Genomic DNA, 17,697 nt, shown 5'->3' with positions numbered 1-17,697 from the left:
ATGGCAATCACTATGTTGTTTGATGGATCTCTTGAACTTATTCATTCTCATTGACATTTTGTGTCTTTCAGGCAGCATTTTCCTAAACAACTCCCTTCACCCCTGGACTCTGATAAGACTCTTTCTATTCTCTACTTTTATGAATTCAACTTTTTATATTCCACATGTTAATGATATCGCATGCCATTTGTGTGTGGCCCTGCCTATTTCACTCAATGATATATTCTCCTTTAGGTTGATAGTGAGTTGAGTTTCTGATGTATTTCTGATGATAATCCCTGTCAAATGTATGCTTTACATTTTTTTCCCATTGCATAGGTTGGTTTTTCACTCCACTGATTGTTTCCCTCACTTTATAGAAAGCTTGTAGTTTGAAGTAATTGCATTCTTCTGTTGCTTTTGTTGCTTGAGGTTTTTTCAGTCATATAAAAAAATATTATTGTCTAAGCCAAAGTCTTGGAGTTTTTGACAATGAAAAATAAAAACCCAGAGACAGATACTGGGGTTCAAGCTTATGGTCAGATAATCAAAGCAGCCAGCCACCATCTCTTATCTCTACCTTAGACTGAACGGGTGATCCTGATTCCAGAAATCCTCAGAGTGCAATGCTCTCTCCATCAACCTTCAGGGACAATAGTTCTCCCTGTCTGGAAACTAAATCTCCACATGAGACCCTTTGCTTCTTCCTTTTATGCCTCCCTAGTGCTGGGATTAAAGGCATGTGATCCTAAGAGCTGGGATCAAAGGTGTGAGTTCTGTTACTCTTCACTCTTGTATAGGCGAAGGTGGCCTTGAACTAACAGAGATCCATCTGCCTGTCTTCCAAGTTCTGGGATTAAAGGTGTGTGCCCCCACTGCCTGGCTAGCTAGTATGGCTGCTGGGATTAAAGGTGTGTATCACCACTGTCTGACCTCTATGGCTTGTAGCTAGTTTACATTCTGAACCCACAGGAAAGCTTTAATAAATCATAAATAACATATCACCACAGAGTTTCCCACAGTGCTTCTTTCTCATGGCTTTATAGTTTCAGGCCTTCAATTACTTTTGAATTCATCACTATATATTGTCTGAAAGAAAGGCACAATTCTGTTTTCTTCTGTAAGTAGATACACAAAGGTTCCAATACTATTTTCTCCATTTTTCTGTTCTTAGCAGTTTTGTTAAAAAAAAAAAACTAAGACTGCCATAAATACCTAGGTTTGGGTTCTTCACCCTCTGTTTTGCTTCGTTGGTCGATGTGTTCACTTTGATGTCAGCCCAGGCCCCTTTGGTTGCCATGCCTTTGAGGTATTTTTTGAAGACAAGTAGTATGAGACCTCCTGCTTTGTTCTTTGTCCTTGGGATGGCTTTGTCTAATTTTGTGAGGCCATATATATTTTAACAGTTTGCTTTCTAGTTCCGTGAAAAGTGTCATTTGGACTTTCACAAGGCATGAACAGAGTGTTTAGATAACATTAAGAAAGAGATCTTTTAATAATTTTAATTCTTCTGATCAATAAGCCTGGGATGTCATTCTCCTCTGCATGTCTTCAATTCATCAGTGCCCTATAGATTTAGAGTAAAGGTCATTCCATTACTTGGTTACATTTATTTTTTTATAGATTTAGAGTACAGACCATTCTACTCCTTGGTTAAATTTATTCATTATAGATTTAGAGTATAGGTCATTCCACTCCTTGGTTAAATTCATTATTAACTATTTTTTCCCTAGTTCTTTTAAAATGGGATTATTATAATTTTCTTTTGTTTGTTATTAAATAATAATTTTAAAATATCATTATTTCTGGTATGACCATACATACTCTAATTCCAGTTCTAGAGGTGTAGGCAGGAGGAGCAGGAATTCAAGATCAGTCTCAGCTACATTGCAAATTTCAGGCCACCCTGGGCTATATAAGACCCTATCTCAAAATGCCCAAGAAAGAAAAGGGAAAAAATATAAAAAAGCCTCCCTTTTTCTGTCTTGAATCCTGATTTCAGGGCACATTGGGATTTCAAATGTTATGACACTCACAGGCAGAAGAGTAGCAGGAAAAAAAATCTGTTCAAGTCAAATATGAATAAATATAGACTGTGTACCTGTTACTAATCTATTAAGATTATCCAGAGACAGCAAAGTGCCTATTTTTGAGTTATATTATCAGATTATTGTTCTATATTGCCACAAACAAATCTTTGTGTTGGCATTTTCCTCTATAAACAGGGTAAAAGGAGGATGCTCAGCTCATGAGCTGTTAAGGGTACTAAGGGACCATATTTGGCACATAGTTATGACCCAGCACTCAAGAGGCAGAAAAAGAGGAGTGCAATACTGAGACCACCTGAGCTATAGAGAATCTGTGACACACACAGAGAAGATGAAATAATAAAATAAAGAGTCCTGAATAATTTAGCAGAGATAAAATGTGCATAGTAGTGCTTTGGCACGTTCAAATGTCATCGGGGTTCTCTACTTCATCATTCCTGCTATCATGTGCAAGTTCTGATACTAATTTCACAATAACCTATACTTATTTACTACCAAGGAGATTTACATTCAAATGCTTAATTTTTAAATTATGACTACTAGTTTGGATTTTTTAGTCAACTTTATGTTACTATAAAAATACCTAAAGTTAACCTATCTATAATGGGAAAAAGTTAATTTCGGGTCACAGTCTGGGAGACTTTAGTCCTTTATGGGTTAGCTTCATTACTTTGGGTCTGTGTGGAGGTAGAACATTGTGTCAGGAGTGCTTGTGAAGCAAAACTGCTCATCTTCGCATCTGGAACATAAAAGAAGGGCCAGGAACAGAAGGGCTACATTTCCTTTGAGGGCATATTCCTCAATAACTAAAGACCTTCCAATAGGTCACACCCTTCCATCACCTCCTGTAGTACCAGCCTAGCAACCAAGCCCTTGGCAACCAACTTCTTGGCAACCAAACCCCTGGCAACCAAACCTCTAGAACATACAAACAAACCACAACAGGATCCTACCTAGGATTTTAGGTCATACTTGTTTGGTGTAGAAACTGCTTTTTATTACCAGATGTTCTTTGAGAGATTACTGTGACTAACAGAAACAGCTTTGTAATTCACACCATGTAACAGATGACACTCACACTGTAGTTTGAGACTAATACTCCTCTCCTTGGAAGACTCAGGCAAAATATTAACAGGATTATCCAAAGTACCTCTAGTCGAGTTAGCCAAAAGGATGATTATCAATGATTTGAAAAGAACCTTGCTCACTGCGAGTGTTCCAGCTCTGGAGGGGAAGGTACACTGATTTGTCAGAAGTCAGGCTATATCTGATGCTGGGAATGATCTCCCAGCAGGATGTGGCAATCCTGTTCCTGTCCAAGGGACAGTCATTACAACTGAACATTGTTCTGCTCCTCTATGGAGTTTCCCAGCAGAGGCATTCCCTTCTTCACAGCTCTGCCCCAAATTGTTAGGTCTGCTTCTCTAAGCTAAGGGGTAAATCCCTGCAGAAATGTAGCAACCTGTTCTGGCTCAAAGTTGTTACGTCTGTCTGTGCTGCTCACCTAAATTAGGTTTCTCAACAGAGATTCAGCTCTGTGACTCAAAAGATCTTCACCCAAAACTCCTATTTCAATAGATTTATTTGGGAAGAAAAAATCCAGGAGGTTAGCTGCCTCTACCAGGGTGGAGAAAGACAGTTGCTAACTGAACAGGCAGAGGGGCTTATATAGGGCTTCTTAAGGGTAGAGCTTTTCTAGGAAGAAGATTTTTCAAGGAGGGATAGATCAGATTTCCATCCCCTTGAGCTTGGACAAGCTCAGATTGACTAGATTTAGTGCTCAGGTTTTGTGACCAGGGTTTGGTTAGTTTTCCTGCTCTGGGATTAGTTGGTTTCCTTATCAGTTGGTCATGGGCAGATTTGGCTCTGTCTTCAGGGCCAAAGTGCATTTCTTTACTGGCCCTTTTTAGCCTTTTGGCTCTAGTTTCAGGGTGTGTGTCTTTCACTGGCTCTGGTTCCAGGGACAAAGAGTGTTTCTTTGGCTCTGGTTCAGAGCCAGGATGGGTTTCTTTCACTGGCTCTGGTTTAGGGTCAGAGTGGGTTTCTTTGGCAGTCCCTTTTGCCCGACACCTACCAGGTCCACAAAAAATATGCCCCCTAGAAAGGAACAAATGTATCCATCTCATTTATTTAGTTTCAAGACTTGTATTTAATGGCTCAGTGGTTAAGAGCACTGGCTACTCTTCCTTAGGTCCTGAGTTCAATTCCCAGAAACCACATGGTGGCTCACAACCATCTGTAATGAAATCAAGTGCCCTCTTCTGGCCTGCAGGAATATGTGCAGGCAGAACGCTGTATACATAATAAATAAATGAATAAACAAAATTCCCAGCAAGTATTCTAGAATTATATAAAGACACAAAAATATTTGATAAAGTATGGGTAACATCAATTGCTTCTCAGCAATTGATCAAGTGTGGAAAGTCAATTAAAATGTATTCACTTAAAAAATTAAGACTGTATCTACAAACTAGTATATCTGTAAAATCATAATTAATTATTATATTAATTATATCTTATGTGTCTATCATGACCTGGTATGACTATAATAATCTTAACCATATACTATCGGTGGGAAAACAAAGAATGGAGGCAATGAGGATCCACACCTAAATATGTCTTTCTGCAAGGCTGACTTACATTAAAGCAAGACTTACGTCAAAGCAGTTCTCTTGCTTTCCTGCATGAAATCCCCACTATTAGAGGACTGAGGGATGTGAGATGCAGGACAAAGCTCTCACCTGCCCGGCCTATGTCAGGGAGGTGCTCCATCTTGTGGTTGTATAATGCATTTCAGAGTACATGTCCTAACATTTTCAGAGGAAGAGTCCTAACTCTGCCTTAGCCTCCCACATGCTGGGACTATGAGGTTAAGTCCTTTTCCAACTTCCTGATTTTTTGCACAGATTAAATTAAATCTACAAGGAAATACTGCTTTATTTCCAAGAAGGGACACTGATTAAATGAAAGGATTCAAAAATCAATGGAATAAAACAAAGGCTAGCATTATTATCACAATATTAGATAAAATATACTTTAGTTCAAAAAAACATGACTAGAAAATTTAAGATGTACTTCATAATGGTAAATATAAATATATTAGGCTTCTACTTTTGTTCAAACTCATAATATGCCTTTATTTATTTATGTGCATGCATGTATGTGTGTATAAAAACACATCTCCTAGTATTTTTATGGAGCTCAGAAGACAAAAGTAACAAGGGCTAGAAAAGTCATAATTGGCTCCAATTCCACCCAAGGGTTCTGTTGCTACAGCAAATAGGTGAACTCTAGAAACTGAGGCCAGTCACTGGTCCCTGCCACCACCAATCCCTGTGACTGTTCACAAGCTTAAATAGCCTTCACAATAGAGGTAGACAAAGGATAGTATCCTAGTAAGATGCACTATCCATCTCTCCCAAAAGTCAACTCAAAATTTTCATGTGGAACCTCACCGTGTTTAGGGTTCATCTGTGACCCTTCCCTGAACAGAGGCTGAATAGTTAACTGACAAACTCTATGCTCCTCCCACACTGAACATGTTAAGACAACATGAAACAGCATAAACCAAAGGAAAGGAATAAAAGATTTCGAAGACTTTCCTACTAGTGAGACTGTCTAACACAGATCCTCTAATGCTGGCTGAAGGGCCAAGGCTCCCAGGCCTGAACTCAACTCCTCTTGACTAATCACTAACTCCTTCTTTGTGACTGATGGACTTGCCCTCTCCTTAGTCTATTGACTTTCTGTGGCTTTTATTGCTCATTTCTTGCTTAGGTTGATATGAACCTCTAGGACTAGCCAATCATAGCAGCTTATAAACAGTCTTTCACTTCCTCATCAGAGGCAGCAATCCCTAAGGTCAGTGGCTCTGGGTCTGTGTGATTAGACCAAATGAACAGAGCCCTTCAGTCACGAGTCTCAATCCAGTTCCTATGGGCAGCCCCTAACACCTTCTGCATTTCTTGGCTGTACTTGGAAGTTTCAAATACTGCTGAGTTTCACTCTAACATGAGCCCATTTTCATAATATCATAAATTCTTTACTGCTAAAGTTAACCTTTATGACACTGTAGAACAATGAGAACATCGCTGCCATGCATGAATGCTTTCTGCCAAGTTAATGAACTTAAGCAATTGGAATGGGTATTCATAGTATCAGCAGTTCCCCCTTCAAACCTCATTGGATTGGAGTGGCTTTGCCTGAAACACTTGTACCGCTTTCCATCCATGTTCTCTTTCCTTTTCATACAGATATTATGGGTTTCTTAAAGCAGTTACAGCTTTAATTGGAATGTTGGGAGGCCTAATTTCTTCAGCTCTAGCTGGGTTGATCCTTAGTCAGGTAAGTAGCATGAAGATATGATAGTTGTTTTTGTTGTTGTTGTTGTTTGATATTAAATGTATAGCGAAAGTCTCACACACACAGACACACACACACACACCTTGGAGGAGATGCCAACAGCAGGTGGTCCTCTGAGTCTAACTACACTCCTACAGACAATATATTCTTTCTCGTTGTGTCAGCCGTTGGTGTTGGGAACTCTCATTATCTGAGAGGAAATGAGTCTCTGGTTTTAACAGGGAACAGGGGCTGTTGAAAGAGGATTTGACTGAGTGACAGTAGTGAAAGTAACAAGATGAGCTTTGTCAGAGGAAGGCGCTAAAGGTTGGAGGACATTGTCACTTCCACCGAGGCAGGCACTGTATCTGCAGTTGTCACAGAATGACTTCAGATCTCCTGATGGGCACCACTGAAACACTGCCAATTTAAAGTTACTTAAAATGTGTGCTTCAGGCTGGCAAGATAGCTTAGGGGGTACAAGAGTACAGCACTTACTGTACAAGCCTAACAACTTTGTCAGAACCCTGGGACCCACTTAAAGGTGGAAAGAGAAAAGTGACTCCACAAACACTCCACATGACCTCCACATTCAGGCTGCGGCACATACTCGTGCGGGCACGTGTGCATGCCCGCAAGCACGTAACCTGTGATACACACAAATAACAACGGTTTTAAAACCCTTGCCTCCTCTTGGGAAAAAAAAGTAAAAGACCATTTTTGAAATTCAGAAAAATTGATTCCAGGGAGGTGAATGATCACAGGGCCACTGGCTACAGTAGATCAACGGGCAAACATTCCAAAAGAGCAGAGCCAGGATGGGTGTGCTGGCTTAAGCCCTCACTTTGCATCCAGAATATCGAAGGTCATGCTCACTGCTGCCACGAAAGCTGTGAGCAGAGGCAGAAATGACACCTTCCTGTGGCACTTGATTCGAAGTGTTTGATTCAATGAGTTGAGAAGCCAGCTGGTTTAAGGGGAGCGGTTAATCATTCTAGAGGTCGGTCTTGCCCTCCTGGTTAGGTGATCAGCAACATTTCTGAGACTTGCTGTGTCCACGTTCCTTTGGGTGTTGTGATTTGCAATTTCCCCTCATTCTCTAGGAGTCTGAGACCAGTCTTTTCTTGATATACCGAGTCTAACTAGTGTCTGCTCAACCCTGCCTTCTTTCACCTGGGCTGGAGCATTAACTCCAGAACAGACAAATGCTAGCTAGCAGGGTGTGCAGTGTTGATGACACGCACATGCAGAGCTCTTTCTACCTTATGGAAGGCAAAGATACTGTCCACAGTATAGATTACAAGAGTCCTTATCTCTCCCATCCCCACCCCTATCAATTTTACTAGCTCCTAAACTGCTTCATTTGGAGGAAAGCTCCCCAGGTGAGAAGTCGTGCTGGAGATTTCTGCAACCCACCACTCAGCATGGGTCAGGGTGAGGTGGTCAGCATACATCATGGTTCCCATAGAGGAGCTTCCCAAAATCCTGCTTCACATATTTATGGTGTCATAAAGTCTGAAGTCACAGACAGTACCATGGAAACTCCCTAAGAGGAACGCTGACCTCACTGGAGAAGGGAAATCAAGGCAGCCTAGATGAGTCCTCTTTCTGAGCATAAGAGCCAGCTCTTCTGCTCATCTGCTGCATATCTTGAATACCCTGAGCTGATTACCAATTATTGTCAACCAAGCAAACTCTTTTGCTAACTTCTGAAAGGTGTGAGGAAATGTAACCCTAGATCTTTGCAAAGTTGTCTCTACCCAGGAAGGAATCTTGTCTGCCTTTGCCTCAGTGTGAGGAAACAGAAACACTGAATAAAACATCCACTGAGCATGTAAAACAATAAACAAACAAAAGGTTGAAGTCCATATTCAAATCTTGTTTCTCCCTCAATTTTTTTATTGTTTTTATTTTATGTAATACGTGGTTTTTTTAATGCATGTCTGTCATGTGCATACCTGATACTCTTAGAATCTGGAAAAGAACATCATTTCCTCTAGAACTAGAGAGACAGTCCATTGTTGGACACCATGTGGGTGCTAGAAATAGATAATCCCAGTCCTCTGGAAAAGCAGATAGTGCTCTCAACCTCTGAACTCTCTTTCCAGCCCCACTAAATCTTTTTTCTTCTAAATGTCACATGAGAAAAATTGCTTTTCAAGACCTTAGCTGCCTGGTTGGAACAAATTAAATTTTTCTAGAGAAATATCCTGAATCCATGTTCCACGGGAGTTTAGTAAATAGGGCTCAAAATTGAAAAGAAAAAAAAAACACACACAAAACACTTGAAGAAATGTGAAAATAAACAAACAAACTTAGAATTAGAGGCTCAAAGATACTGGAAGCAATGCGCATTTTAAAAGTAAAAGAAGAGACTGAAGATGTAAGAAATATGACAAGGAATCCAATTTACCCCTTTATAGTCAACAATATAAAAATTAAAGTTAGAAATATTAGACTTAATCTGAACAAAAGGAAGCTTTAAGGACTCTACTTCATCAATGGGAGTGGGTTTGAGGCAATTATCTTTTTTTTAATTTTTAATATTTGTTTTACATGCCAACCACAGTTTCTCCTCCCTCATCTCCTTTTATTCCCTTCTCTCATCTCCTTTCTATGCCCCCCACTACACCATCCACTCCTCGAAAGGATAAGGTCTCCTATGGGAGTTAACAAAACATAGCATATCAAGTTGAGGCAAGACCAAGCTCTTCCCCACTGCATCAAGGTTGAGCAAGGCATCCCATCACCGGGGATAGATTTCAAGAAGCCAACTCAGGATCCAGGGACAGATACTGGTCCCACTGCTAAGGGTCCCACAAACAGAGCAAGCTACACAGCTGTCACACACATGCAGAGGGCCTAGGTTGGCCCCATGCAGTGTCTGTGAGCTCCCATGAGCTTGGGTCAGCTGTATCTGTGGATTTCCCTGACATGATCTAGACACCACTTGTTATTATTTTTTTTTTATGGAAACAGTTGTCATGACTGAAAACTAGAAGGTGAGTCTTCTTTGAAACTTGAACGAGTTGAAGATACAGAGGCAGTAGCAGGCAGTGTCTGCAAGAAACAGAAACTCAAAGAATTTTTTTCTCTTGGGAAAAGGACTTCTGCTTTTAGGGGTGCTCTTCAGAGTACATGAAAGGCAGAGACCTTGATAAACACAGCATTTTATCTTGTCTGTCCCAGAACTCGTTTTATAGATGAGACTGGCCTCAAACTCATAGAACTCTATGTGTCTCTGCTTCCTGAAGGCTGGAATTAAAAGTGTACACCACCATGCAGCTACAAATTATTTTCTAAATATCTGAATAAACAGCATGAAAATAGTTTTATATATCATTTATAGCCCTAAAATAAAATGTGTAAGAATATATTTAATGAATGATTTATGTATCTGTGGAGAAATCAGGAGACAGTTTTTACAGAATTTTAAAAAAAATCTCATAAATGGCAAGATACACCATTTTCTTATTTTAAAAGACTTGAAATTATAAAATGCCTTCAAATTCTGTTATAAAATCTGCTGGTTCCATATAATCCCAATCAAAACTTTACATTATTTTTGTGGAAATGGTGATATATATATATATATATATGTATATATATATATATATCACCAAGGGCTAAGAATAATTGAGGGGATCTGGACTCTTGTTTGAGACAGGACTTCGCTGTGTAAGACTGGATGATCTGGAACTCACTATGCATCTCTCCTCCTGCCTCTGCCCCTGCCTCCTGAATGTTGAGACAATACGTGTGCGCCACCACATCCAACACTAGGGAAGGCCTTGAAGAACAAAACCTGGAATGTTTTCTCTTAAATGTATTGGAACACTGCCATGAGAAATACAAAATGACATTAGAGGCATTGTAGCAAAATAATAATTGCTGTACATAGAATGGGAAAGTTAATAGGTATAGTGCATAGAAATGGGTTAAATCTGCTCACTGCACTTGAAAACACACTTGCTTATCTGATACAATACACTGTTGTCTGGATGAGATATCTTGAAAGAGACAGGGAGTTTTGGAATAATGAATTATGAGAAAAGTGATGCATTTTTTATTTATAAGAAACTGGTATATATGTTGGTAGTGGGGCATCCCTTTAATCCCAGCACTTCAGAGGCAGAGGCAGGTGGATCTCTGAATTCAAGACCAGCCTGGTCAACAGAATAAGTTCTAGGAAAGACATGCCCACACAAGAAACCTGTCTCAAATAATAATAATAATAATAATAATAATAATAATAAAATAATAATAATAAGTAAATAAAAGCAATTACTTGAGTGAAATGATGACTTTCTTGGTTATTTGTAAGTGTTTTGAATGCTTAAGTGATCTGTATTGAGTCTACATATTATTTTGATACTATATTTTAAATGTTATAAAACACAAAATCAAGATCAGTCACTTACACTTTGCATTTTAATCTCTCAGGATCCGGAAAATGCTTGGCATAAAATCTTCTTCTTGATGGCAGGCATCAATGTGACGTGCCTAACTTTCTACCTTATATTTGCTAAAGGAGAAATTCAGGACTGGGCTAAAGAAATAAAAAACACACGACTGTGAAGGTGAGATATTATCAGATTAAGGAACGTTTTGAAACTGTGCAGGGAAGAGAACAGCTGAAGATGAATTGCTGAGAAAGAGAGCAATAAGATGTGGGTTGGGAAATAGAATGCTAAATCTGAAATAATGATATCACTGATACCACAGAGCCCCCTGGTCTGGCATTCCAGGGAGACATGGAGTTGCTGTAGTAAATTTGGGAGAGTGAGCTTCTCAAAAACGAGCAGTGAAGGAAAATGCAAAAGAGATGAAGACATGCCTTCAGGAAAGTAGAATAAAGGTCAGAAAATGTGGCATGTTGAGGCAAAGGAAGTAATGTCTCTGGAAAGTGCTGGCTAGGACTTAAATTACATAGGATCTAAAACTTACTGCTAGTTTAGCCATAGCTATCATAGAAGACAGGAGGTCAGTTAAGGTGTGCTCAAAGAGAATCTGGTAGTTTTATACAAACTGTGGGTGACAAATAAATGGGAGAAGAAATGGCTCCTGATTAGAACTGGCAATTGTGAAATAGTTATTTTTTTTAAGCCCCATTGAATCAAGATACCTCATTGTGATGGATGCCAACAGCTGTTAGTGTTTCACCAGTGCAGAAACAAAAAAATACTGAGCTCACCTCTTTTTAGTTATGAGGGAAGAGTGTATATACAAGTGTCTCTGGGCTCATAAGAGAGAGAGAGACAGAGACAGAGAGAGACAGAGAGAGGGAGAGCCAAAGACAGCTTCAGATGTCATCCTCATGCTGCCCACCTCTTCTGAGACAAAGTCTCTTATTGGCCAATCAGGCCCAGTGATCTTCCTGCCTCTGCTTTCCCAGTACTCAAGTTACAAGTATGTGCCCCTATGCTGTACATTTTTAAATGGATTCAGGGAATCAAACTCAGGTCCTTGTGCTTGCAAACCATTGAGCCACATATTTGCTTTCTGCCATTTTCTGTTGTCTTTTATCTGTAGAACAAAAGGAAAGAAAATATGATGCGAGGAAATAGGAACTGTCAGGATAGACAGACATTCCTCCCCAAAAGAAGACAGAAATGTGGCATCAAAGAGGGTTCTGTTGTTGCCCCTGCAGTCTGTTTTGGAGGGGATGCTATTGCTTGTAAGCTGATGTTATATATGAGCCACTGCTCATTGGTCCTTTCTGTTGTTGACATGAATGCACTTTTAAATATCTATTTTGGTTTGAGTATGTTGCTGGAGAACATCTGTGTAAGCGTTGGAACCAGTGTGTTGATCTTGGATGGACTTGGAACTCACTGTGAAGCCCAAGAACACTGGTCCAGAACTTCCATCCCCACCTCTCAGGCTCTGACATCACAAAAGTACATCATTGTGCATGGTTTTTATATTCTATTTTAAATGGAATTTTCTCATTTTAATGTTTGTATTAAATACAATAGGAATGCAGTTCACTTTTGCAATGCCCTACAGTTTCATTAAGTTTATCCAACTAGCTTTTAGTGGACAATGGTTTTTACATAAGTGATTTTGTTATCTACAAATATTGATGATTTTACTTCTAGTTCCATTTTGGATAGCCTTAATTTCCTTTCTTCTCTAATTGCTTTGCTTAGACCCTTAGTATAAAACTGAATTCAAAGGGCAGGAGAAAACAAAACATCTAATTTGGTGTTTTTCTTTGTTAATTTGTGTTGGCTTGGTTTTTTTTTGTTTGTTTGTTTGTTTGTTTTGTTTTGTTTTTGTGGAGAGAGAGAGAGGATTCAAAATCTCATTAAGTACAGCTTATATAAGCCTTGATATTTCTACATAGCCCAGGCTGGCCTGGAGTTCATGATTTTTCCACCTCCATTTTTGAGTGCTTGAGTTACACATCTGTGCCACCATGACCAGAATTAAGGATGGATAAGTTTATATTGTTCTGACCTTCATGTAAAAACAGGCATTTTTAAATGCTTGCAAAGCCTCTCTCCACCTCAACTCTCCCAGGGTTTCACTTTGGGTTATAGATCTGCTGTGCGTGCCCCAGACTACCCTGAAGGCCATCATTGTAACACCCCAAGTTGGCCTATTATACAAGGACTGGCCATGAATTTATAAAAACCATATTGCTACAGATAGGCCACCTCACATTAGGAGAACGGAAGTGAACTTCTTAGATGAAATCTGTGCACTCCAGGCAGTGACAATGTCATCGAGAGGCCTTCAAATACCTACAGCAAATTAGGGTTCTGTCCAGCTGACAAGATGCTGATAGAAAGGTAGGCAATGCATGATTGACATATAAAGCTTCAAACACACACACAAGACTAAAAAAGTATAAATAGAAAATAAAGGCATACAGATATGTAATATCATGTGCATATATAGGACATTAAAATCAGCAAAACAGTCTAGGCAAACAATGGGGGAAATGGGGGAGGGGGAGGGGAAGAAGCAAAGGGGTGGCAAGCATGAGAGGAATGCACTGCACTCAATGTACATTATCTGCTTGTATGCAGCTCTTCTTAGGTGCCATATACATTGAATATATGCAATGAAAATTTAAGTCAAAAATAAGTACAATCAATTTTAAAAAGACCAGAACAGGGCTGGACATGGAGACACACACTTTTAATCCTAACATTCATGAAGCAAAGGCAGGCAGATCTCTGTGAGTTTGAAGCCAGGCTCTTGTTTGAGCTTCCTGCAGCCATTTGGACCCAAATAAACACACAAACGCTATATTAGGTATAAAACTGTTGGCCAGTGGCTTGGGCTCCTTATTGGCTGGCTCTATCTTAATTATTAACCCGTTTCTATCAATCTAGGTATTGCCACAAGGCTGTGGCTTATCAGGTAACACCCAGGCATGTTGTTACTCCTTTGGTAGTATTGGAACTCCTCTCTGTCTACACTTCCCTGAATTCTCCTCTTCTCCTAGTCCCACTTACTTTCCTGCCTTATTGGCCAACAGTGTTTTATTCATTAACCTATAAGAGAAACATACACAGAAGGACAACCCCCATCAAGACTCTATATATTGAGTTCTGGGACAGCTAGTGCTATATAGTGAAACCCTGTCTCAAAATAACAAAAACAAAATCAAATCAACCAAGCAGAAAAACACAGACACATTACAAAGAAAACAGAATGATGTGTGCCGTCTCCATTGTTGTTCCAGTTAGGACCCTGGGTGGACATCCTGGTTTAGCATCTTGGCCACAACCTCTTTGCATATTCTACACAGGGTGTCTGCACACAGAAGAGTTGGTGTGGATGTCTGCTCACAGTCAAAGGCCAGGTTTACTGCAATCCATCAGACAGTAACCTCTATAGGTGGCAGAAATGATTGTTAGAAAGGGCAGATGGTGATTGAGTGCAGAGACACGGAAGTTGGAGTGTGTGCTTGGTGAAGGATCACCAAGAATACTTTTATATTCATTTTTAAAATAACAAATTTGTTTATTAAAAGCTGAGATTTGGGGACACAGAATGTAGTTATTATTACTATAAATGTTATGTGCTGTTTTGAGAGCAGCGATATCAAACTATGGGGGTGCCAACTCTGTGACACAGCGGCTTTTTCTTTGCTTGCTTTGTTTCCAGGGTGCAGCCTCAACACATAGCACTGAGCGTCTTCATACCCCAAGACTGACCCTGGCAAAATGCTGCAGTCAGTCAGATGTTTTCACATAGATGTTCCAGGGCAGGGCAGAGGAAGGAGGCAAGGTGGCACCTGGAAGTCATAGTTATTTTTACGTTCATTGGGGATCAAGTGAAAATGTCATGGATAACCTGTCACTGGACAAGAAAGACAACCTGAGAAAGATTTCCTAGCCTACACTAATTTCTTTGAGGTGTTGGCACACTCTGGGTGCAAGGACTCTCCAGTGACATCTCTGTGTGTTTTGCTTTCTTTTTCCTACAAAAGTTAATAGAAAAGTGATCACCTGTGAAGCAGGAGGTCAGAGTCCTTATTGAGGACCCTGAATGAGACCACCGTCCCCAGGAAGCCACCAACACCAGGAGGCTGGTGGCATGAGGATCCTGAGGGGCCAGTTCCATCCACTTTAGTCTGTGTGCTTCTTTTGCAGTGTGTATTATATGTAACAACTTGTAAGTCTGAGTTTAAAGGTGGATTTACTATCTATCTTCTTCTATGACCCAGTACTCAAGCATAAGATGAAACTTCACAAATTCATGAAAGGCCTTTTGGTTTGGCTTTGGTTTTCTTCATTTCATTTTCAGTTTTCAACATTCATTCCTCTTTGTTGTAAATATACAAACCATTTTAAAAAATCTTAAATTGTTTTTATTCTTTCAGGATGGCCCATTTTGAAAGAAAATATATATAAAAAAAATCACCTTCCTCTTTGACGGACCCAGGGAGTAGTCAAAGTTGTTATATGCAGCAGCTAAAGACGAATTGATTAACAAACAAAAAATAGGGACTGGCAAGATGGCTCAGCAGTTAAGAAGACTGCTCTCCCAGAAGACCTGGGTTTGATTCCCAGCACCCACATGGCAGCTAATGACCATGATTAACTCCAGTTTCAAGGAGTTACATACAAGGATCCAGTGCCCTCTTCTGGCCCCGACAGACACTGCATGCTTACAGTGCACAGACATACATGCAGGCAAAACCCTTGTATGCATAAAATTAAAATAAGTAAATATTTAAAAAAAAGAAAAAGAAAAGAGTCATGGTAAGGAAAAGAGATGGATTAATGAAGACCTTGTATAGCTGACTCTGTGTTAAATGAGACCTGGGTCAGTTCCAAGATTGCCAAAGAGAGTGAAAGTGTCCCAACCAGGTTTCTGATACTGTAACACTGTAAGAAAAAAGAGCCCATGGGCTCTGAAAGCAAGGCATATAAACTTGTGGCAAAATTGGTTCCTTTTCTCCTGTTCCCATTGTCTTTAACTGTCAATTTGACATAAACTAGTGTCACCTGAGAAGGAGTCTCAATCACAGTATTGGTCATATCATATTGGCCTATGGGCATGTCATGGAGGGCAGCACCACCCTGGAGGACATAGTCCTAGGCTGATTAAGAAAGCTAGCAAAATATGAACCTGTGGGTGAGATGGCAAGTGACATTCCTCCCTGGTTTCTGCTTCAAGCCCCTGCTTTAGTTCCTGTCCTAACTCCCCTCAATGATAGACTGTGACCAGATGTGCAAATCAAATAAATTCTTCCTCCTATAAGTTGCTTTGGTCATGGTATTTGTCACAACAGGGCAGAAAGTAGGACACTTTCCTATTTCTTTTGTGCCCCTAACGGTCTTCTATACCACCCCAGAGATGCTCCAATAAGTGACTTATCAAAGATTTATTAGTACTTACTGTAAATGGCATCCAACACCTCACTAAAGATGTGTCAAACAATGCATGCCCTAGTTCCCAAGAAGAGGAAGAATGGATGGGTGTTCCAGGGGTTGTATGAAAGGCAATGACCTTGTCTGGCCACCAGCAGGGCATCTCTGCCATGCCTCTCTTCTGTCTAGTAAGAATACTGTAGCCTTTGCCTTACCCACAACCCACTTACACACTTTCTGTGCTTCCAAGCAGAAGAAAGGATATTTAGATGAAACCCTCCCTGGGTTTCCCACTAGCAAATATGGACATGAACTTGCACTGTCAGTAGAAGGCAATGCCACCTCCATTCCATTCTTGTTATCTTCCTTGCTGGGCTTTAGATCACAACAGTCCTTCCTTATCCCTCTTCCAGGAACTTTCCATTCATGCCTGAAGTTTTTGCTTCTGACACTTTCATTTCTCAACTAGCTCTGCCTCGGGGGTCTTCAACAAGCTCACTCCAAACTTTCTTTGATCCTAGATCCTATCCCCTTTCTCCATCCCACTCTTTTGCCTCCAATGTCTCAGGAATGGACCCCTTTCTTCTCATGCTGCCTTCTCCTCATCAGCCTGATCTCTGCAGATTGATGTCATGCTGACTGATCACCTCTTTTTGTAATTCATTCTTCCCACTTCTCCATCTTAATAGTATTCCCTTGGTTTGCCTTTTATACTTTTCTTCCTTTCTGCCTTCCTTCCTCTCTTTGTCCTTGCCCCCTTCCTTCTCTAATCATCCTCTGACTGACCATTAAACACTGGAAATCTTGAAGGATTAGTCATAGGCTTTCTCTTTTTTATGTCATACTATTCACCCAGGCAATCTCATTGAAAATTGAAAATTTGTTACCAAATTCATACTGGACCCCAAATGTCACATGTGCTATCCAGACTTTTGTGCCCACTTGTCTGTTTGTGGTCTTCATTGTGCATGTTGCTATCATTGTGAGAAGCATCCCCATTGATCTAACAACAAACCAAAATGCAACTGTTGCTGTGGACACCATCCACTCTCTCATAGAGTACTAGTGTGGTCAGGCTTTATACTTGCTTATCTCTCACTACCCCGCTCCACCCATGTCACAGACCACCACTCTCCTGGACTGCACTGGCACCTCATAACCAAGATTTTTATGCAGTGTGGCCACTGAAAATCAGGAGCCTGATTATGTCCCTTTCCATTAAAACACTATCACTGATTTTTAACATACAAATACTCTTCCCTGGGTCCACAATGCCCTAGGTGTTCTTGGCTTCAATACTTCTATAACCTCCTCACATCCCAGTTTGCTCTCCTTCACTCCTGATTTTTCCTCTTTAACTGTCTCCCAGCCAATTCTGCAATTCTGCTCTTATTCACTCCTGGTTTTGTTTTGTTTGTTTGTTTTATTGTTGGGTTTTTTTTTTTTTTACCATCAAACCTTTGTATATGTTGTGGATCTTCCCAGAAATTCTC

General features: G+C 40.1%; 1 protein-coding gene across 1 annotated transcript in view; it reads left to right on the top strand.

Moving 5' to 3' along the window:
- Slc17a1 (solute carrier family 17 member 1) overlaps nucleotides 1-15,699 on the top strand; it is a 36,173-nt gene extending 20,474 nt beyond the window's left edge. Inside the window, exons 11-13 of the mRNA XM_051194560.1 lie at nucleotides 6,281-6,371; nucleotides 10,812-10,948; nucleotides 15,211-15,699. Coding sequence (XP_051050517.1) covers nucleotides 6,281-6,371; nucleotides 10,812-10,946 — 226 coding nt within the window. The 3' untranslated portion in view covers nucleotides 10,947-10,948; nucleotides 15,211-15,699. The remainder of the gene's footprint in view (nucleotides 1-6,280; nucleotides 6,372-10,811; nucleotides 10,949-15,210) is intronic.
- Nucleotides 15,700-17,697: the final 1,998 nt, after the last annotated feature.

Source organism: Phodopus roborovskii, unplaced genomic scaffold (genome assembly GCF_943737965.1).
Source record: "Phodopus roborovskii unplaced genomic scaffold, PHOROB, whole genome shotgun sequence".
NCBI lineage: Eukaryota > Metazoa > Chordata > Mammalia > Rodentia > Cricetidae > Phodopus > Phodopus roborovskii.
Note: the sequence above shows the minus strand (reverse complement) of the source record. Positions and strands in the feature narration are given on the sequence as shown.